Genomic DNA, 23263 nt, shown 5'->3' with positions numbered 1-23263 from the left:
CTCCCTCCTGCTCTCTCCTCTCTTTAGAGCAGCTGTCCATTTGCCCAATTACTTCATCCACCTTGGAGATGAGGGACAAGAAATGTGTAACTGCAGTCCAAAGGTCTTTGAATAAGACCCTAACATGATGTCACCACTAGTCCTTTCTCTGCTGGATATCCCAGTCTTGCCCATTCAATGATCACATTTGCCTTTTTCACAGCTGCCCCACACTCTGTTTCATAGTCCTTGCCCAGTCCAGGGAGGCAGGGCTGCCTCAAATACAACAAGATGGACTGTTTTTCTCTTTCCCAAATGAGATGCTACGTGAGCTGAAGGCACAGTTCCAGGCTCTCAGCAAGTGCCAAACTTTTGCCTCTTGGCTCCTAGCTCTGCTGAGCCAGGAGTCACTGTGTGCCATTCAAAACTGACTCCTGTGCTCTCTTTCTCATGCATTTTGTAGACTGCTAATCACTTCCACAGTCCCCTAGCATATGAATGTCCCTGTGAGTTGTTTCCAACTGATAAGATGAAGGTTTGTGTTTTCTTTTAACTAAAATCCTTGCCTTGCATTATACTCTTTGATTTCATCCATTTTTATTATCCCAGTCCTCTCGGCTGCTCAGTTCTTCCTGTACAATATTCCTACTCCCCAAAGCACTGCCACCATTTGCTAAGATTATGGCATTAGCACACTGCATCCTCACTCACACTCTCTGACTTGTTGTGCCAATATTTCTCATCAAAATATTGAACAAGATATTATGTCCAAGATAAAAACAAGGACATCTCCTTCAGTGCATAGGGAACGGGACTGCTCTCATCGAGGTAGGTATCAGGAGAAACTGCCATTTGGCAGCAGTTTGCAGAGAATCAGTGGGTGCCCGTGACTGCCTTTCCTCGCTCCATTTCCAGTAAATGAACTGAATTTCTGAGGCAGCTCGTGTGTAAATACAGGATCACACAAGCTTCCTCAGCACGTTGGTGGGGCTGCGCAAGTTGGCAGCATTCTTTAACTTTTGCAGTCTACTTATGATTTTGGTGAAAACGGACAGAATCTGTAGGTTTTTTTCCCCTAAGGCATGAGCCAAGATTAACAACGTATACATCATGTCTGAGGAGGTCAGAGACACAACTGCACCAATATCCAAACACCTTTTATCAGCCTGAACACTGGCATGTAGAGATGTAAATCGATGTGGAAAATAACCATATCTAACACTTTACTTTCTGATTGTTCCTCATCATATGGGAGCTCTTTTGCTAAATGAAGACAGTGATGGACGTAAGGATGGATTACCTGTCTGATCCGTTCCATGCACATTCAAACTTGTCAAAGATGCAGTCATTTTCATAGAGGGAACACAATTTGCTCCTAAGGTAATCATGGACCTGTTTCAAAGAAAATAACTGTGGTTATTCTTGAAATAAAACAAAATATAAACCACCACAACCAGCCCCCCACTCTCTGCTTTATCTCCCACGTTCACTTTCAAAATATGCTGCACAGATTGGTAGCTTTGCAGAAGACACTGTGTTTAAAGTCTAAAGAAGCTATCTGTACTTTTCCACAGCTCAATTAACCAGGTGCTACAGAATTATTGTTGCAGGAAGGCATGAAGCATACCTCCCTCAGCAGGCTGCAGACCACCCCTCTTCAACTTATTTGTTTCCTGCTTGGCTGATTTTCTCAGTGCTAGCCTAATTCCCAAAGACATTTCACCAGCTGATACCCTAGATGTGCTAATTAATGGGCAAGAAATCTAATTTAAATAGTAACACAAACGTCATATTCCAAGATAAGTGGACTCTCACTTGTGGCAGAAAGAACTTGGCTCTCTTAAAAGAACCTGTAGTGTATGGTACTACATATATTTGCGTAAGGTATTTCAGAAGCCAAATACAGTACAAGGTTGTAGTTGCACAGGCTGCAAATTAGAACTCTAATTTAGCCCTAGGATATCTCCTATTTGGCTGAGACTTAAAAACAACATTGTAAATTCTCACTTACATACTTGAAAAGTGGGACTAACTAGCAGACCTCTCCTCTGGGCCACATATCTCTGCTGAACAAGGGTTATCATATAAAGACCGATCTCATACAAACTCTTTCAATCCTTTGCTGAATTTGATTAGTTTTCCTTCAGGATGACTGGTTTCATTACGCAAGGAAATAATGAGCTAGAAAATCCCTGCCTAGATGAATTTACTAATGCACTTTCACTCCTGATGTTTTCTTATAGCTGTTGTAGAAACTGTAAAAGATGTGTAGACGGCCTCTCGGAGCACACACACCAATGCAATAGCCGAGGGGCATAATTTAGCTCTGGCACAGGTACTGGTTCTTGCAAGTGCAGGGAGACTACTCCTGCTCCCAATGGCCTGAGGGCATAAACATTTCTTCTAGTAAGATAACTTCCATCAAGACCAGAGGAGGGACAATGACCTTTCACTTACATCTTCTTTAAAGTAACCCATTTTCAATAGCCAAATTGTACCATATCCTAAGAATATTTGTAATGTAAGGTTATTAAGGATTATAAATTTTAGTTATGGATCAATTTTCATTAATAGATGAGTGAACACTGAGCTGTATATCAACAGAAAATGTCTTATACAGTAAATAATAGCCAAATGGTAGATACAGATAAAACATTTCACAGTTAAATGCATTTACCCTCATGGTGAGTAATAGGTCAGAACACTTTTAGTACTGATGCAGTTTCTTGCACCCTCTGTAATTAAATCCTTCCATTTTCTCTTTACTTAAAGCCTTTTTATGTTAGCAGTGTAATTTGTTACAGAACTGGAGTCCTTTCCTTTATCATCTTTGTGAGCGCCCAACACTTGGAAGAAATAGAAAGGTTGGGTAAGGCAAGAGAAGGAAGTAGATTGTGTTTTCCTCATTGACTGTCATTTCTAGGTCTTCCTCTTGTTATCATTTCCAGCAGCCATCTGTCATGACCACTGTCGTGTATACACCCTTTGCAAAGCATGTCCAACTCCACAGCTTGGAGCTGTGCCTTTCTATCAGCTCTGTCAAAAAGCATTTTGCAGTTCCCCTCTCCGATTTCTTACTATCTCTTCAAAGTCTCAGCTCCTTTTTCTTGACTGGCTCTGTCTGCAGACTTGCACTACTGCCTTGGACAACCAGCTTGCTCTTCATGTGGAGCCTTTGATTACCACATTTGACTACATTCAGACCCTCAGAGTAACCATGAAAAACTAACTGGAAGAAACACTTAATTTTCACTTTGTTTGCATGTTCATCTACCACTACCAATTGAGGGTAAAGTCAGATTTGCCTTGTCTGTTACATACTGTTCTTAGCACATATGAATAGTACTTGAATCCAAACCAAATTAATTCCTAACTAATTACAAGAGGTATTCTCCTTTTCTTCACTGCACTGTTTTAGGTCAGACCTTCATGGAATTATTTAGCAATTCCATGCTCCAAACTAACACAGCACATGACTACGTGGGGAACTATTTCACTGGGACTGAATAGTCACAATCAGGAATTGCACCGATAAGTGACACATTAGTCCAAATCCCTATGCAACAGACCCTGCCAAAAGTGAATCAAGTTCTTGTCAGCTATGACCGTGTTCACCTCTGGTTGCTGCTGGTACAGTTCTGCTGGAGTAGTTCAGCTGGCAGCTTCAGAAGAGTATCCTGCTAGGCAGGGCTGCCTTGCAACATTCAAGCAGTGGCCATTCCACTGTATTGCTCTTTTAGTGCTGTCCAGTGCACCATATTCTGCCCTTTTTTCTTTTATGTGAAGCATAAACAAGAGAAAATCACGTTGAATCATTGTCAGCAGATAACGTGTTTCAGCAAGGCTGCAACAGCTGCTCTACGCAATAGCATTCTTTTAGGCACAACATTGATAAGAAAAAGAACTTGCATGAGGAATTCAATTTTTTTTGTGATACTAAAATTGTAACCTGATAATGAAGCAGTACAGTCATAGACTTCGTTCTTTCTTACAACCCAGTGGGGAATTCTCCTTTTGTGACCCTCTTCATGAGTCTCGCAGCTAGACAATATCTAAGTGGCTACCATGCAGTGGATCAAATGAGAAATTCAACCTTTTAATCTTTTAATGATACACATGCCATCATAATTATGTGGATATATAACTGAAAATGTTAGGTTTATTTGTTGCCTTTGGGTGATCCACCACAAAAAACTTTTTGAGAGGTTTCCAAGTTTCTATACAAGATTTATATATGTGTGAGATACCTCTAAGACAAATTATTTAAAAGAGTAATTTAAACCACTTTTTCTTAAGAACAGAATTCTCTACTCTCTGCAGTTGAAAAACATGAAAGGTTGCCCAGAGCAGTTGGACCATGTGAATCCTATGGAGTCCTGTGCTATTGGCTTCCTAAGGCCCCTGAGTTCCAGATTCTCCTTTAGTCCACTGTAATGCTCAGCAATGCATCTGTATACTCTTTACAAGGCACTGGATAAATATTTGAAAATGAAAGGCAATCCATAGATTAAAGTAAGGCAGCAAGAACACTGTTATATTTGCAGGGTTTTTGTTGTTGCGGATCTTTTTTTTTTTTTCTATAAACTTCAGATTGCAATAATTAGGACTGAAAATTTTACATTATACTTATTTTTCCCATCTCAGCATGAAGAAATATAACTTTTTAATTGGCCCCACTGTTGGGTGTCAGACTGATTTAAAGGTGGCCAGCGTGTTTCACAGCTACCTACGTGAGGAAATAAAAGCAGATGTCAAAATCAAGATAAACAGGTTGGCTTGACCAGCTATTTCTCTCCAGGGACAAGGTTGCCTACTCCATTAGCATAAGTATAAAATAATATATTACCTAAGTTCCCAAAATCTGAGATACAATCCTGTTATATAAAACACAGTCTCGCCCTTACCTTCCCACTCCATTTTCACAGCACATCAACATTTCTAACACATTTAGCATTACAAGAACTGCCATTTTCAGAGCAAATCCAATTCTGTAGTTTTAAAGGTATACAAGCTCAGACATTCCGATACTAACAGAAGACACACTGAAGAGTATCCACCAAAATTTAATGGGTGCATTGGAAAACACTGCGGCCCACTTTGTCTACTAAATAGTAGCTAACAAATACCTCCAACATTATTGATGTAAAATTTCAGTTGTTTTGACAAGACACGCTACCAAACTCTCATTACATGTTATTTTAAAACCAATCTTAATTACAGTTACTGTGAACTACTGTACCCCACCTGCCATTATATAGACACAGAAAACAAGGGACTGTTCCAGCACTGTTGCAGGACTGTCTCTAAGTAAGCAGTACGAGCCAGATGAATGACATTTTTCCTACTTTGCATACTCTTCTGTAGGTAGCTTAACAGTTTTTTCCTCATTGCATTTTCATAATAAGCAGTTTCTGTGTCATAGGCATATTTTCCTTCTTCAAGGCAGAGTCAAAAAATGTAAGCTCAGCCCTCTATTGCCAAACAGAACAGATGTCAGAGTACAAACTCAGCGCTGGCTGGAGCCACTGGCATTTTGTCTGGATAATATCACAATGAATTCAGGCAACCAGATGTGTCTGTCTGGCATTCGCAAACTGCTGTGTCAGTGGTGATGTCAGGGTTTAACACTGATAGCTTCTAGAACTAGGCACAAGGGAGACAACGCATAGATGAAGTTTTAAAAAAAAAGTTCTCAAATGATAAAGGTGTAAACTCTCAGCAGTCCCAGTGGGAGCAGAATGCAAAGCAATACACAAAAACCTTTCCTTAATTTCTTTTAAATGTTAATAGTGAAACACACCATTTGAAAACAGATGCCAAAGGGAAGAGATGATTTCCCTTGTTAGAAGCATCGTTTCTTTCAAGAGCATAATCCACAGTGAATGATACCCTGACTCACCAGGCCTTACACTTCCTTACTAATGCTGAAATTGCCCTTTTCCAACTACCAGGATGCCACTGTGAGGATTTTAGCCACCTTGATTAGCAGCTCTCTTAGCTAGCTGTTTCTTAGACCAAGCAATGAGAAGTTTAGGAAAACATTCAGGTTTTGAACAGTGAGATGCTTTTATATTGTTGCATTTCAAGATGTAGGAGATACCCACCTGGTATGTTTCTACAGGCTTTGTTTCCATGTTCAGATCCCAAACCTTGACAGTGAGGTAATCTCTTGTTAGCATGTATCTACCGCTGTGACTGAATTTGACATCTGACACTGAAGAGATAATTTCTGAAAAAAATGATCTGTTACTGGGGTCTTCTGGTTCTTCATAAACTGTTCAAAGAAAAAGAAGCAAGAGAGAAATTAGAATTCTATAAAAAAATGCTCTGTTGTACAATCTGAACTGTGCATTTCTTGTGAAACATGTAATTCCATGTACCAAGGAACATGATATAGAATTAATTGTATGCCCAGCACTTAATTTATTCTCTTACCTTTATATAAAAATACAAACTGTAAGCTTTAAAAATTACAATAATTAACCTTATAGCCTCGGGCCCCAAGTACCACTTCGGGAAATTATGTAAATACACCAGTTAGTTGACTACAGCTACCTGTAGCAAGGCAGTTCATCTATGGTCAACCTTTCTGGGGTCTGCACATCCTGCTTCCTGACATAACCAAAATTCAGGTGTCCCTGTTACATGAAAGGTGTACATGTGGTCTCACAACAGTCTTGGCATCCCCAGGAAGCATGGTTACTCAAAGCCTGCCCTGGTTGCCAGAACCAGCTGGCCAGTGTGCAGGCTACTCACTGGTCATGTCTGAAGGCATCTGAGACTAAACACAAGAATTTTGAAAAGCAATTACAAATTGCAATTACTTCTTCCTGAGAGGAGAGCAGAAAATAGAAAGTGATTTACCATGTGGATACATGAACTACTTAGTTGATGCGCAATTGCTGGCAGTTCTGGAAAGCACTAAACTCACTGTATGTGCTAGTTAGCCGTTCTGTGCATTGCATGATCCAACAAGGCAGGGAATCATGAAATATTGCTTACAGTAACACCATACAGGGAAATGCAGCTCTTGTAACTAGAAGATTGGTCATCCTTGTTCAGATGTACATAATGATGATACTGGATGACTCCCATTGAATTGCAGGAACTTGAAACAACTGGTATTAGTGGGCTCTGCTTCATCTATTACAAGTCCACTAATCACCAAGGTCTCTTCATCCTTCCCCAAAAAGCCTGCACTAACTCTAGCCCTGCCTACCAGGTGCCTAGAGCAACTCTGTAGCCTTTCTGCAGGTATCTGTGGCCCTGTGATCCAAATGACCTCATACAGTGAACTTTAGTAGAAAAGTCAGGCTTTCAGGGTCTTTCAGTTCTCAGCAAAATCAGTAAGGTTTTGGCACCTATGTCAAAAATATTCTTTGAAAATTAGCAATTTGGTGAGTGTCATTTTCAAGTTTCAAAAGCAGGTGAAGAAAAGCCATGTGATGAGACATGAAAATGTGCTGAAAGTAGAACAACTTTTTACTGTCAGTCACAACAGAGTTTTTTGTGTAGTCCACTGGAACATTTCTTTCTCAATTAATTTATCTATGACTATGATTCAGACTGTTGAAAGCAACAACGTTACAGTTTCCATCAGGTGAAATAATGTTCTGCTGAAAGTTAAGGGTGAGTACGTGGGCGGAGTATGTGGGGTAATGCAAAAAAATTATGGGCAATTTTCTTTGGGGGTGGGCAGTGGAATGCAGCCAGGCGTGCAATGAGAATAAGGTCTATATTTGAACATGTACCACACATCTAAATGGCAATGAACTACTTCAAAAAGGGGGAAAAAAACTTTTCTTTTTAGACAGATTGTAAACGAACAACTTTAAATAGCTCTTTAAAAATTTGCCTAGACATTCTGCAAAGCAGGTATTTTGTAATTATCCTGTCAGATTTTCAATAGAAGTCTGACAAGCACAAAGCAATTATCATTTCTCATACCTCTTCCCTTTAATCTGTCCAAACTATGTACTTGGCTGGCAGGAATTTCATCCTCCTAATTATGATGTGAAGTTGCTATTAAAACCAGGAAAGAAAAAAAAAAACACCCCACACTAACTGAACTACACCTTTATTTATAGCTGAGATGTATTTTCTTGGCTCTGTGTGTCTCATCCAACTCCCAATGATTAAAAGAGGAGTAATATTTGTACCTGGATACTCTGTATTTTGTTAATTAATGAGATTAAGCCATTTCATCCTTTATCTGTACTGTTCATTGCTTTTCTATCCGTACCACAGTAAGTATTAGAAAGACTTAGATTAATTAACTGCAGAAACTAATGCAGGCACGAGAGCCTCATATCACTACAGAAAGAAAGATAGTGGTAGAAATTTTAGTAGCAGCAAGTCTTTGCAGATAGTTCCTACAGTCAGCATAACGAAGCCAGGAAAATTGTTACAGGAAATTAAGCAGCAACTCCCAGTGTTACTGAGAAGCTTAGCAACTAGCAGCATATGCCTGAGCAACCAGAACAAGGCATTGGCCTCAGGAAATGAAAGTGAGATACGGTGTTCTTGGGTCTTGGCTATTTCTGGTTTAGCATCAACATAAGGTTATGCATACACTGGAAAAAAGCATAGTCTTTATTCAGTTTGGCTAATACAAGTTGAGTAATTGGAGACAGAACAGCAGTGACGGCCATGTGACTTGGACTTCAGTTCAGGCAAGCAATTCAAATTCAACCCCAGCCTCTTCAAGCTGATAGGAGAAAACACGGTGCTGGCCCACCGTTTGCAAAACCAGGTTTGCCAGCCTGCACTGGAAACACATTTTCTGTTCATTACAGTTTAGACTTGTCTTTCGGAGGCCATTCTTATGCCAGGGGGCAATCAGCACCACAACCACAAGGCTTCAAATCTAGCTTATTTTTCTATATCTAAATAAATCTTGTTAGACCAAGGCTTGGAATCAGAACTTTACTGAGATGCGATTACAAATTCTATTATACTCCTCGATTAATTTCTTGATTAACTTCTTAATAACTAACTTTTGCCATGAAAAAGAGTATTTAACTTTCATTAATATTGTTCTTGATAACCTTCACAGTGCTAATTGTACGAAAGACACAAAGCTACCTGTCTAGTTGCAAACTAACGAACATAGGAATCACAAATGGTGTGGTGTGCTGAGCTTTCACATGACACTGCTCAGACTTAAATATGACCTTGATGACAGGACTGTGGAATAGAGAAATATCATGGGATTACAGAGGGAAGCTGAGCCTATCTCTGAGTACAGCCAGTGGTGGGGAGGAGCCTCCAAGGAAGACACCATTCCTGCCCCTTACTCTGCTGGCAGATACAAGGGTAAACTGGGAAGTCTGCTTAGGGAAATAAAAATGCTCAATCCCTTTCTGCATGGCCTCCTGCTCACAAGTTAAAAACCAGGGTAGCTTTTCACAGAAGTCCAGACTTTGGAGAGAAGGAAGGGTTGGGTGAAGGATACTTGCCAGAGCACTGTCTTCCTGAATCCTGAAGAAAATCTGCAGCAGAAAAATATGCTGCTTCTTTTTCAAAAGGAACTGCCATCTGCTGAAAAACAAACTCTTATCTCTCATAAAAAAAATTCTTAGTGTTCCTTGAATTTCTCTGATGTAATGTAGACATGGAGACTCTCCTTAGAATCAGTGGATAGAAAAGGCATCTCTACGGTGTGCATTTATCACGCAGAAATACATGCAGATGTGTAAAGTAAAAAAAAAAAGGGGGGGGGACAGGAACAAGCTAAGAAGAGTGAGGTGCACGCACTTCCCACTAACACCCTTGTGGCTCTCACCAAGCCAGTGAGTTGCACTCTGGGTGTTGTAGGTGCTGCCACTGCAACTTACCATTTATTTTAATACGAGCCTGAGTCCACAAAATTGAAAGCTATACGTTTTGGACAAGACACATCCAATAAAGAAAAAAACCCAACCCAAACTATTCTTCAAGTTCAAATCTAAAGAAGAACTAATGGCGGACAAAAATTAGGGCTGCACATGTGAATGTAACCTTTCTTACACATCTTGTTCTTAGTTTTACATTAATTGCCAAAAATGTCTGATAATGTTTAGATTGGAATGTCTCGCTCCACTCAACACACACCACACAAACTGCAAGGGCCACGAGGTGTGAGTGCATGCTTTGAAATCCCACTATAATGGCCTGGAGAGAGAGCTGGTAGTCACCAATACTGCCTTCCTCTTCTGCTTTGCCAGCTACCTTTCACTGCTGTACAATATTCCAGTTTCCCAAATATGTAATTGTGAAAGAAGGATATCAAACAGCTAGGAACACAGGAAAGTGATAAATCAAACAGCACTACTGTGTGCACTCCACTGAAAAATAGCGAGTAGACTGTAGTTAACCATTATCCTAGCAATAGCCAAAAATAACTCAGCCTTAGAAAACGTAAAACCCCATGTTCTCATAAAGGGTTTTTCTCTTTGTTTCTCCCATTTCCAAAGACGCACATTTTTCATGGAGTCATTGGTGTTCTCCAGATCCCAGCGCCACTGAAAATTAGTATTTTGTTCACTGGGCAGAGCTTTAATCATTGCAGGGTGTAAATTCTGGCATATGTGAACTTTAAAAAATAATAACAATGCTAAAAATGGCTCATATGGTGGGTGCAGTGTCACAATCCAATATAGCATACAAAATCCTGTATCATCGCAACAAGGAGCATGCATGATTATTTACATTATATTAGAGGACCCTGGGTAATGTCTTGGCTGAATTTTCAACATTCCTTCCACTTCTTTTCCTCTTACCTTCACTCTTTTGTCTGGGTGAAATAAAAACACAAGTACTCACAGCACTGTTGCAAGGCAGATGGTTCCAAAATACAAACACAACTAATGCTTTTAAAATCACAAAGAAGAATGATCTATTTAAAGGGAAAGCAATAACAGTATCTGAGATAATATGGGCCAGGGGTTAGAAAATTATCTAATATAACGAAAGTTTATCTGGAGCTACTTTTTATTTCCGACCTGAATTTATAAGTGTATAATGGATTGATGGGATAAAAGAAATGTCAACTGTATTCAGTTAAACAAATCTTTCATTGCTTTAAAAAGAGAGAAACATAGAGTACAAGCTTTGCCAAAATTTCGTTATCATGGCCTGAGCATTTGATGATAACTGCAAGGGTTTACTATGAAATATCAGTAAACAAAAAGAAAAACAGACAACTAGCAAAGGAGAAGACCCTTGATGATAACGCTGTGTACTGCTTAAGGCATAAAGATATGAACCTTGAAAATTTCTATTACTGCTGACCAGAAGCAGAACTACAGATAAAACCAAATTTTTGCTATTACAGAGCCAAATATATTTAAAAAGAAAAGCAAAGATGAATCATGCTTACACATATTGCAGAACATGTGATTACCTGGGAGGGAGCGGGGACGACGACGACAAAAACAAAACCAGGGAAAACTTGAAGATGAAAGCTTACCAGCTCCACAGATTTGGTAAGAAATCCCATCATTCATAGGATAAAATCATTAGCAGCCTTAAAAAGTCATTCCCTATAGCAGAAAAAAACACAGCTTCTTCTGAAGCTATTTTCTTTCTACTTATGAACAAATATTAACTTACTAAGCTTTTTTTTTCTAGAGGATACTGTTTATAGCTTGTATCCTGCCCTGAAAACTTCTGGTATTATGGTATTTAAGTGTTGTTACTTAGATTTCTAAGTCCCTGGAAATCCTCCAAAGACAGCTAATGGATGTAGAAAATTCTCCAGTTCCTGTTCAAGGGTCACAGCTACAAATGGGTGAAGACAGTTTTGGCAACACTGGAAAAAGAGGCAGTAGGGTAAATGAGGAGGCAGAAGACCATAGAGGCCAGAGACGGTGAAGATGCTGGAACAAGAGAGGGAGAATAATTTTCCTTTTTATTATCCAAGCATGCAAACAGTCTGCACTTAGGCTGAATTAAGGACTTATTTCAGATAACCTCTGGGTTACACAGGTACACACAAAACAGGTGTATTTCAACTGGACCTGGGAATACTGGTGGTGGATCAGGTAATCTCTCAGCAGGCTTTAAGTTGCATAAACACAAAAAACAGATGCAGTCTCAGGCCAAACAATTTATCATCTAAATTAAGCCTCTCTTTCATTTCAGATCCCAAATGAAAATGGCTTCAATACCTGATTAAAATGTACTGGAAAATGGTACTTAGAAATGTATGGAGTTTCACCCATCTTGACAGACTAGCCACAGCAACTTGCAAAAGGAACAAGAACCAATATGCTCTCCTGATAGCTCATAAATAAACACTTCTAAACATTCTTTTTTTCTGGAATACATGGTTACACGAATTAAATGTTTCTCACAAAACTCTAGTATGTTTAGATGGCAAATTAGCACCATTCCCCAAGACAGCTGTGATTTGCTCCACCACATATATTTCATAAAGTTTAGTATAAAAAACCTAAGCTAAATTTCATTGAATTTCTATGAAAATACTAATCACATTCATTGGTTTAAGTCCATGACACTTGTTACTATCATTCAACACAGAAAGCATTACTTTTTTTGTGCCATTTAATTCAAGTTGTGCTTACATCTTGAGCTATGTGTAGTTCTGGTCTTATCTCTAATGTGGTAGAGGTCTCAAGAAGACACAAAAATGGGCAATAACAATGACGAGAAGTATCAAATTACTTTGATGCAGGGAATGACTAAATAGACTGGGACTCCTCAGCCTAGGAAAGACTGAGGGGTTTGTAATTAAGAGTGGCATGGAAAGGATGAATAGGGAATGACATTTCACTTTGTACACTGTCTCTTCCAATCAACAAGTAGGGGTCACCAAGTGAAACTAGGAAAGGGTAAGTACAGAGCAGATGGTTCTTCGTAATATGTATGCCTAATTAAGCTACTAAAGACTTTACTGAAAGATATTGTGAATGGTAAAAATTATACACAGGTTCAAAGTAACTGCACAATTCAAGGAAAAAAAACCCCAAACATCCATTTGAGTATTGTTAAATGCAGTAAGTTCACTGTGACTAAAGTCCCTGAACCCCAAGGTTCCAACTGCAAATTGCAGAGGCTAAAGATTGTACGCTTGCTCTGTTCTTAAATTTTCTGTTGATGTTGCTACTGCCCACTATCAGAGCCAGAATACTGGGCTAGAAGGACCTCTAGTCTGCCCAGGTATAGTCATTATTATGCACTGTTTGAAATCTACTTTAGGATTTCATACAAAAGAGTTTGTGAGTTCATTCTAAATGAATCAAGACCAATCGCAAAGCTCCCTTTGAAATTCATGGTCTCTTTATGCCTTTTAGCTTAATTGTTTATGATAATAGTTTGATTTACCATTATTACTTACTCTATCTTTCACTGTCTCTGAATGTTTTATTTTTTTGTATTAAGCCAATCCACTCACACATTCACCTCCTTCAGAAATTCTCTTTCAAGATCAGGATGTTCTGCTAACGTGACAACCTTGCCTTCGTGTTCCATACTGATTAATATTGTTATACATGTGTGGGAATTTTTGAGTCCACCTTCATAAGCAATCAAAAATACAATTATTTTATAAGACATGAAGTATAAACAAGTAACCACAATTATTTAACATTTTATGTTACCATAGCCTGTAGTTGCTTACCCTGTTTTAAACTGGAAAAGCAGTATCTTTTTATATTTCAATTTTCTATTTGTTTTCATATAATTCAGAGGGCACGTCTTCATGCCCTGGTCACTTACACATCATTTTCCTTCGAGTAAAAGCAAGTTTCTGAAGCTACCTCCGCACCACAAGACTGAAATTCCACCTATCGTAAAGCATTCTTTTATGCAATGACCCAATATTAAAACTAGACTTCTCATCAATACCTCTAGAGAGTATGGCTTTTAAAAGTGGAGCCTCAAATCAATATTTAAGAATCTGTTTTACCATCTGCAGTGAGTTGCTGCAGCTTGTCACAAACCACAAGGGATAGTGGATTAGTGCTGAAAGGCAAAGCCAGATCAATAGCTAAAGATCAGTGGGTGGGAGCTTCACTACAGAGTTGCTTGTATTAATGTAACTTTGCCAGTGAGTTTGTTAATAAAGAGAAATGGTGCTAAAGAGAGCAAGGAAGTGAAAAAACACAAAGCCAATCTAGAAGATCAAGCCTCTTTAAATCTCGGTCTCACAAAGACTTATGTGCACGTTTAATGCCACATGTTGTGAGCAATCTCACAGAGTTTGTGGGACACAAAACTACTACTCTACAGCCAAATTCATGTGGTCTTTCCAATCTTGATATATAAGGTTAGTGATAAGTCAGAGGTTTATCCCCCAGTGAAACAGGATCTTGAAAGAATAATGTTGGTTTCATGAGACATTGAAAAGCAGTATTTGTTGCTATTAAAAAATTAAGCAAACAAGACAGGAATTTTAATAGCCTGAATAATTAAAGCAATCTTACAGCAATTATTTGCTTTATCTGTGTGTGGCTGGGGGAGAGGGGTTAATGAAACACCTCTTCAATCATAAATCATTTACCATTGCTTCAGGCTTTTCTCTTTCCTCTTACTATTTGATAGCTAGAAGTACATAAATCAGTTTTTTTCTTCCTCTGATTTAATTTTAACATATCTTGCACAACTGGAGGAAATACTATATAGACGTAATTGCATTTCTGTAGAAACACTTTGAAATTTTCATTAGCCATGTTTTAAATGTCTTTATTATACATTCATCCAAACTGAGCAGAATGGAAGCTTTGGAGCCTGTGCTAAAGGCAATCTTCTACAAAATTTCAATGGGATTCCTGCACAAGGAAGGATCCCTTCCAGGATCTAGTTTAGCATGCGTGAAACTGTAGTAACAGATCTTCAGTGACAGTCATAATTACAAAACTATCAGGATACAGGTACATTTTTTCATTGGGGATATAAAATCAGCAATGAATATATGCCTTTGTAGTGCAGGCTTATAAAATAAAACCAGAATTAGGATAAGGAGAACAAGCCTTTATTAAAGCATAGGGTCAAATCATTACGGAAGCTCAGATAAGTTTCACTCCTGTCACATGAAACCTTGCAGATTTTGCCTGAAGTGGACATTACTTTGACAGTGGCCTCTCAATGCACAAAGGGAGAAGGGTGGCTGTCTCTCTCTCAGATGATAACCTGATATGCAGAAATAGAAAGCATATTTTAGATGTAAAGCTCACATAAAAGAAAAGGAAGTTGTCTCTCTTCCAGTCATACAATAAGCATCATTCATTTGGAAAGGTCAATATTAATTAGCAAATCCAGCAGGGGTATTCTGTCACAGGCTTTTTTGTGCATCTGGTTGTTCTTTGTTGCAAATGAAAGATAATCCATATTCAGTTAGAGATCTGAAAGCTGTCTCATCTCTGAAATTCCAACCTCCTTTAAATGACTGGTAAATATAATTAATTTTAAAAATTCAACATATTCAAGTAGATTATCCTTGATTTCTGTTTTGGCTGCTTCCAAAGTTCTGAATTTTTAAGTTTAAAATCAAAGGCAATCAAAGGCAAAAAACCAGCAGATAACCAAATTGAGTTATGTGCCAGACTGACAGGATAGCGGCATTTATCCTTGGGGAAGGGCTGGCATTTCTTTCATGCCTGGATTTCAAATAAATGTGGAAAAGGAAAAAAGACAACACCCCCATCTTTGGGTCACAAACCAAACCCCAAATTCACTCTGCATTGCTCCGAAGACCATTTTATACTTTTAAGATATTAATTATCCATCCCATGGAATTGGGAGGCATGATCTGGGCTGTTTTGCCCCTTTCAGGAAGAGTCCAGAGAAGACGACTGTTAGGATTGCCTGTCATCTACAAATGCTTCTTTGGTCAAAGGGAGGGGGGCTCTAAATGGCTCCTATTATAGACGCAGATGCCAGAAGCTTGTGAAGTCTGTATGGAGGATGGAAAGCATGAACTAATGGTGACAGAGGCTAACTGCATTATGTAACCCCCAAGTTTGTATTTTAAAGACCACCATGGCACACGAAGCAATAAACTTGAAACTGTAGCTCCTCCTTCCTTGAAGTATTTTGTTGTAAATTTTTCACATGGGTAATGGATAATTAGAAATAGGATTTTAGTCTACAAATACATATTAAGAAATGAACACTGAAAAAAACCCTTAAAGCAACATATGGCTTTTAAATAGATTACAACTTCTGAAGTATGCAATGACTTTAAGATATTTAGGCTATTACACAGAATATCAATAGGAGTTATACTCTTGAGTGACTTAAATTTCCATGTTGCATAACTATACAGTTTCTATTTACCACTTAATACTGAATTTAATAATTCTGATTAACTACTGAAAAAGCTCTTCATTTTTTTCTGACTTCACATGCTCAAGCTCAGTTTTCTTTAGCTGATTGCTTTATTAGAGGATTTGCTGAAACAGCCATGTGTACCTATCTAGTCTACAAGCTGTTTGGAAGGATGATGTTACCTCCATGCACATTTATAAGGAGGTCTGAACATAATATTAACAAGAAAAGATCAAAACCAAATTAGCAACTATTTATTAATTGAACAGTTGCATATTATACTGCTATAAGTATTTTTTAGTCAGGACGCTCTTACTGCAACAGCATCCTTATGCTTGTCTTCCTTGTCACCTGAATCTCTTGCATGAGAACTTATGGAATTTGGGGTAGGGGGTAATTCTTTTATTTCTTGGATGTTCCCAGCCAACTGCTCTAACAATGATACTTTTGCAGCTGTTAGCTTCCCTTGTTTCACTGTTGTCACAGATTTCCCATATACTGCCTTCTTTCCACACTGCATTGCCCTGCATGTTGCCTGAATAACACCTCAAAGACGGCCATTGGGTATTTTGCCACGTATGTTATTTAGATGAAAGCTTCCATATTACTTAAATTAATTCCCTATTTCTTGCTGCTGGAGTCTGACTTTCACATCTGTTTTAAATCTTTACCTATAACTCCATGGACTGCAAGAACACCTTCTTCCTTATTCCCATCCCTCTAATATTCTAAGTAAGCAGAGACGTTCATCTTTTTTTTGACCTCTTCTCCACAATATTTTGATGGAATTCTCTCCCACTACTTGCAGAGTCTGATAATAACACAGAAGAATATTATGTATGTATCTCCCCTATGGTTACAGATTGGGCTTTCCTGGATATCCATTTGTAATGGCCACATATGTTTTGCTTCTGATTGTTCACCCAGCATTGCATGATCTATTAAAGAGGTGTTATAAGAAGCAGTTTCAGGTAGTCTATTAGAAAAACAGCACATTTTATCACACCTTATCAGTATCTGAATGACCATTTAAAACTCAGCTACTGACCTGATATTCTTTCAGTGCCTTATGAATAGATTTGGTGGTCTGAGATAATTTTTCTAAGGGACAGAGGTCCCCATTACAACTCATCACAGAAATTGGCAGCTTGCTAATAAATCTCAGCATAGGCACCAAGGATGAGTAGATACGGAAGAAATCTGTTGTCTCTTCCACATCAGAGCCATGAAAGATTTATAAGGGAAACCTTGTAGTGTTGCTGTCACTAATGCTGAACAGAGAGATTTTGCCACTGAGTTTAGCAAACTAGAAATCTTCAAGAGCACTATTATTTATTAACAGCCTGTGTCAGTGACTTACACTACAGATATTAGCGTGTAATTTATTTATACAGTATGGCACAGTAATTATTCATGGCACTATCTAGATTTGTACAAATGGAAGGGGCTTTCCCCCAAAAGCTGCAACTGACTTTAGCCCAGCTATAGCAATTTGGATAACAAAGGGTCTGAAAAAGGAGTAAACCCAAAAGTTCACAACATATGCTCAGCATCCAGGTATTTTTTATAAGTTTTACATTGGATCTTTTACCCGTAAAAATATGTATATCCATGACAATCTCGGAACAGCATCTGAAATACAGTACATAGTGATATTAGACTGAATTAAGAAAGTAGGCTTGCATGGCAGGACATAAAGGTTTACAGTGACTAGTAAGGTCACTGTAGCTGGTTTGGTTAAGAAGTGAAGCCAGTTATGGGGAAAGGTGGAAAGGCAAGCTCAGCTAGGAGAGTAGGGTACTGATTATGCGTATGCGCTGTGCGTAAAGCAACGACAAAGAGGAATCAGATGCACAGTGAAGGTACTAAAGAGATAATTGTGCATATATTTGATTTCCCAGAATGATTGTTTTTTACGATATATCCTTCTACGTTGCTATGGGCTTTATGTAATTAGTTTTGCTTGCCTCTGAGAGCTATACTCAAACCACTCCAATCAGCAGTACGTGGGCCTATTCCTTTTAACGCTTTGGAAGTTTTACCATCACTGTACCAATTTTGTATTGTACATGTGTGTGGAGACACACTCAGCTTCTCAATGAGCTTGACTTGAGTTCAGTGCGGCAACGCTACATTAAATGGCTATTTTCTAACTCATAGATCTGGAAAATGGGGTTTAATCAATGACCATTAGACCTTGCGCTCCCTTCTGGCATAAAATGACTTCTTTCATCCAGGGTTACCGTATTGTTGTTTTAATAAGTTATGATTGGCATTTGGCACAGAGTTACAGGGGCATGGAGGCCTTATTAGTAGGAAGAAATGAAAGTATTATGGAACAAAACAATTAAGTGGGACAGGATAACTCACAGCAATATACCAGATTGTACCATGCTCACATTTCACTTCATGGTATTGAATTCCCCCTACAAGTACAAGTGGATATAGCTAACAACGGTAAAACACTTCTCTGCTTAGGAAATTGTCCTGAAAGGTTATTTTCTATAATTGGAGACCACATCCTACGAGGTTCTGAGCATGTACACTTCTCCTTGCAGCCAAAAGGCCTAGTCATGGGCTCTTTACTGCATTTACTTCAGTTAAAAAAATAGCTTGTGTGCTAAATCTGTGCACCATTTATGTCTCACTTAAATCTTCACATGTTTTCTTCCCCCACTGCTGCCCCTACTAATAAGATCCACCTACCTCAAAAGGTTCAAGTAGGAACTGAGTGACATAAAACCTCTTATGTGCCCCTGGCACTAAGATAATTTCTCCTGAATTTCCTTCCCAATGTTTCAACACTGCAAAAGAAACTGTGATCCAATACTGTGAGGTGGAAGTGTCCCAGAAGCCCTGGTCCGGAAGGTGGCTAAAGCAGAGCCACCACAGTTCGTTCATTAGGTTCTCAGCTCCTAGTGGTTTTCACTCTCAGAAGACCAGGAATAAACAGGTTGTTTGCACAAGGCAAAGTGCCCAGGCTTGCCAGATTACTGGTGGGAAGAACCATATTCTGTCTTATCCAAACTATAAAGAGCTGATAGCAAGACATTATGAACATGCATTTTTCTTCATCCTTTACTTCGAGAACAAAGACAGTCCCACATTTTAACATTTTACTTCCTTGTTCTTACGTAGGTTTCGGATATGAACTGTCGTGAATTGGTGGCTCTGTCTCAGTGTCTCACAGGCTACATAAAATCACTTTAGGACAGATGACACCTATACCAACACAATACCTTTTTCTCCTCCTCCAATATTACTTACTGCATTATTTCCTCTGTATCTGTACAGACACATTATTGAAAAGTACATACAGGGAATGCCGGGCTAAATTTTTAGGAAAGACTCCAACATTTTTTAATCCAGAAAATGGATTCAAAGTTCTGAAGACAGTTTAAATGACAAAATTTACTTGCTGCAGTATTCAGAACAGTAGTTGTGTATTCAAAACAGTATGCTCATTTACTTAAATACTTCCACTCCCCCTATTCCCAATATTTCCTTCATTAGGAATCATCTCTCTTTTGCTAGAGTTGTGGGCTCTTCACTGATCCCTGCAATAAGAACCACAAGAGTGACCAGTCACAGACATGACTGTTACCAAGTTCATATGTAATACTTGTATAGACGAGAAAATTTTCTTCCTTTTGCTGTTTTCAACTGTGCCTGCAACTGAGAAGCTGGTACACTGGGGTATGCACACATCTACACGCTGTCCATGAATAATAAGACTTTAGTGACATCTGGGGATCAATGAAGCAAGGACTTACGCTTGGAATGTTTGTCACAGAGAGCCGAGGCCCTCATATCGCAGAGTCTCAGGGATCCTTTGCTGCTGCTGTAGACAAAGAGATTGCAGTGATGGGGATGAAACTCAGAGGCTGTAATCACTTCCGTCAGGTCCTCCATATTGGCTGGCTTTATATCTACAATGTCTGAATGGAAGTTTCATTAAGGAAAATGCAGTTGTATACAGGTAAACCATGACTCTTACTGACTTCTTGAAGGAAGCATGATTATCTAAATGTCCATACGTTTAATGCTTTTAGATAAAGATATACTCATTTGTTTGGCAGTCTGGTGTTTTTAAATTTCCATACCTGCCCCATCTACCCCAAACTCAAAGAGCCACTAGTCATCAACGGTTTTACAGCAGATGCCATTAGTAGGTCAACATTTGTCCACAGTGTGCAAAGACATCAAGAAACAGTATTCCAGGGGATTTGGAATTCTCACCTTCATTAAAACTAATAGAGAGCAGGTAGTTATATCTCCTGTAGTTGCTATTGAAATCACTGGTCTGTCCCAGATAATACTGATTGATAGGGAACAATGCACAGCTCAGATCTGCTCACTCCATTAAAGGCTCACTGGCTTTTATGACCATGCACCTTATGCTAAAAAATACGCGTAGCTTAAGCTAAAAGCCTCAAACAATAAATGTACTTTTTTTTGCAAAGGCAAATGTGCCAAACACAGAAGCATTTATGCAAATAGTTTTGTGTGAATATATACTAATATAATATCTTTTCTAAAGAAAATTGTGCACAATATTGGTTTTGCTATTTGAATACTTGCAAAAGACATACCTGAAAAGGCATTCTTGGGGTTTTATGTAAACGATGCTTACTAGTGAAATCAGTATGAATTTCTGTGACTGAGAACTGTACATCTGAATCATTTAAATGGACATATCTGGAACAAAAATACATCAAAGATCTAGTCTCCCAAGCACAAAATTGTCAGTTGGATCACCAAAGATTATCCACATAAAGTACAGCTCACATAGTGCCTCTCCAACACATATACATCTAGTCATACATAGTACCTGCCTTGGTGAGCTTAAAAACCAGGACCTGATTAGCATGTATTTGGAGGAGAAGGCCAGCCTGTGGAAGATTGCTTAGAAAGAAAAGAATGAAAGAAAGGGTCCCATGTGAGGGCTGTAAGAAAGCAATAGGTGTAGAAGCATAAAATGAAAGAAGGATATATATGTAAAGCAGTACATTTAAATAAGACTATACATTTTCATATGGCCTTCAGCAATCCCTTGTAGATAAGCCATCCAAATGTTAACAAATCCTTCGAACAAGAAGAGTAACATTACCCTATTTTACTGATGAGGCTGTGTGAGAGGCAATAAAGGATTTGCATAAGATCACATGGGAAATGCATGACAGAACAAACCCAGATCTACTGAGTCCCAGTTCAGTGCCCGAAACACAAATCATCTCAGTGCCTGGATTCCCCAAACATAAAATTTGAATCAGCTGAAGTTCAAAATTTAAACATCTCAGAGGATAAGATAAATGAGAAATCTGTTTTACTGATGGCAAGATAAATCACATATTGTGATACTAAGCCTGTTTCTGTTCCCACTGTGCCCACTTCCCAAATGGAAGACCTTTAATTGATTTCTGTGGGAATGGGGTACAGTCTATCACCACCTTTACACTCTATACTTTGATCTTTCCCAAAAATGCAGATCTGGGACACTACACTGAAATTAAACATACTACAAAAGATTCAGAGATAATTATCTTGATGACTTTGCATAGACAAATACATCACACTGATGGGGTTTTTTTTACAGCAAGTGGTTTCAAAAGGAAAATATCAGCAAAACTATGAATATCTCGTGATGCTTAATAACAACTGGGAATGAATTAATGTTGCATTTCAACCGCATTCCCACTTACTTCCACTATCACATTTGCATCCATCTCCAAGAATCCATCATGATTAACATTAGTGCAATGAATGTTAAGATGTCGCAACATTGATTTATCCCTTTTACAAGGTGTTACTAAGTATTCTTGAAAATCAACAGGAAAAAAATAACCTTTATTCCATTATTTGTATTTGGTGAATCTCTCTGTTGTGGTTTACGCCCAGCCAACAACTAAGCATTACGTGGCCACTCGCTCACTCCTCTCCCCTGGTGCAATGAGGAGGACAAAATATAATGAAATGCTCATGGGTCGAGACAAGGACAGGGAGGGGATCACTCACCATTACAGTCATGGGCAAAAGAGACTCAACTTGGGGGAAAAAAACTCAATTTAATTTGTTACCAATCAAATCAGGGTAGGATAATGAGAAATAAAACCAAATCTTAAAACACCTTCCCCCCACACCTCCCTTCTTCACGGGCTCAACTCCACTCGCAATTTCCTCTACCTCCTCCCCTCCAGCAGCGCAGGGGGACAGGGAATGGGGGTTGGGGTCAGTTCATCACACGTTATTTCTGCCGCTTCATCCTCCTCAGGGGCAGGACTCATCACTCTTCCCCTGCTCCAGCGTGGGGTCTCTCCCACGGGAGACAGTCCTCCACGAACTTCTCCAACATGGGTCATTCCCATGGGCTGCAGTTCTCCATGAACTGCTCCAGCATGGGTCCCCCACGGGGTCACAAGTCCTGCCAGAAAACCTGCTCCAGCGTGGGCTCCTCTCTCCACGGGTCCTGCCAGGAGCCTGCTCCAGCGCGGGCTTCCCACAGGGTCACAGCCTCCTTCGGGCACCCACCTGCTCTGGTGTGGGGTCCTCCATGGGCTGCAGGTGGAGATCTGCTCCCCCGTGGACTCCGTGGGCTGCAGGGGAACAGCCTGCCTCACCATGGTCTTCCCCACGGGCTGCAGGGGAATCTCTGCTCCGGCGCCTGGAGCATCTCCTCCCCCTCCTTCTGCACTGGCCTGGGGGTCTGCAGGGTTGGTTCTCTCACATCCCACTCCTCTCTCCACTGCAGGTTTTCCAGCAGGGTTTTTTTCTTCTTCCCCTTCTTAAATACGTTATCCCATAGGTGGTACCAGCATCACTGATGGGCTCAGCCTTGGCCAGAGGCGGGTCCAACTTGGAGCTGGGGAAGCTTCTAGCAGCTTCTCCCAGGAGCCACCCCTGTAGCCCCTCCCCCTCTACCAAAACCCCACCACACAAACCCAATACAGTGTCTCAAGAAATACCTTTAAGTAAAAGCAATTGCTTTCAGTGATTGAATTGCTTTCAGGAGTTCAGA

The 23263-nt window shown here is 39.4% G+C and overlaps 1 protein-coding gene across 11 annotated transcripts in view; it reads right to left on the bottom strand.

The window, feature by feature from the left end:
* The window catches only part of PPP2R2C (protein phosphatase 2 regulatory subunit Bgamma), a 204105-nt gene that overhangs the window by 11870 nt on the left and 168972 nt on the right, over positions 1–23263 (bottom strand). For all 11 annotated transcript variants that reach the window (XM_030032710.1, XM_030032884.1, XM_030033143.2 and 8 more), the window contains 3 exons: positions 20022–20186; positions 6084–6253; positions 1280–1371 (listed from right to left, as the gene is read on the bottom strand). In XM_030032710.1, coding sequence (XP_029888570.1) covers positions 1280–1371; positions 6084–6253; positions 20022–20186 — 427 coding nt within the window. The remainder of the gene's footprint in view (positions 1–1279; positions 1372–6083; positions 6254–20021; positions 20187–23263) is intronic.

The sequence above is a fragment of the Aquila chrysaetos genome, chromosome 1 (genome assembly GCF_900496995.4).
Source record: "Aquila chrysaetos chrysaetos chromosome 1, bAquChr1.4, whole genome shotgun sequence".
Lineage (NCBI taxonomy): Eukaryota > Metazoa > Chordata > Aves > Accipitriformes > Accipitridae > Aquila > Aquila chrysaetos.
Note: the sequence above shows the minus strand (reverse complement) of the source record. Positions and strands in the feature narration are given on the sequence as shown.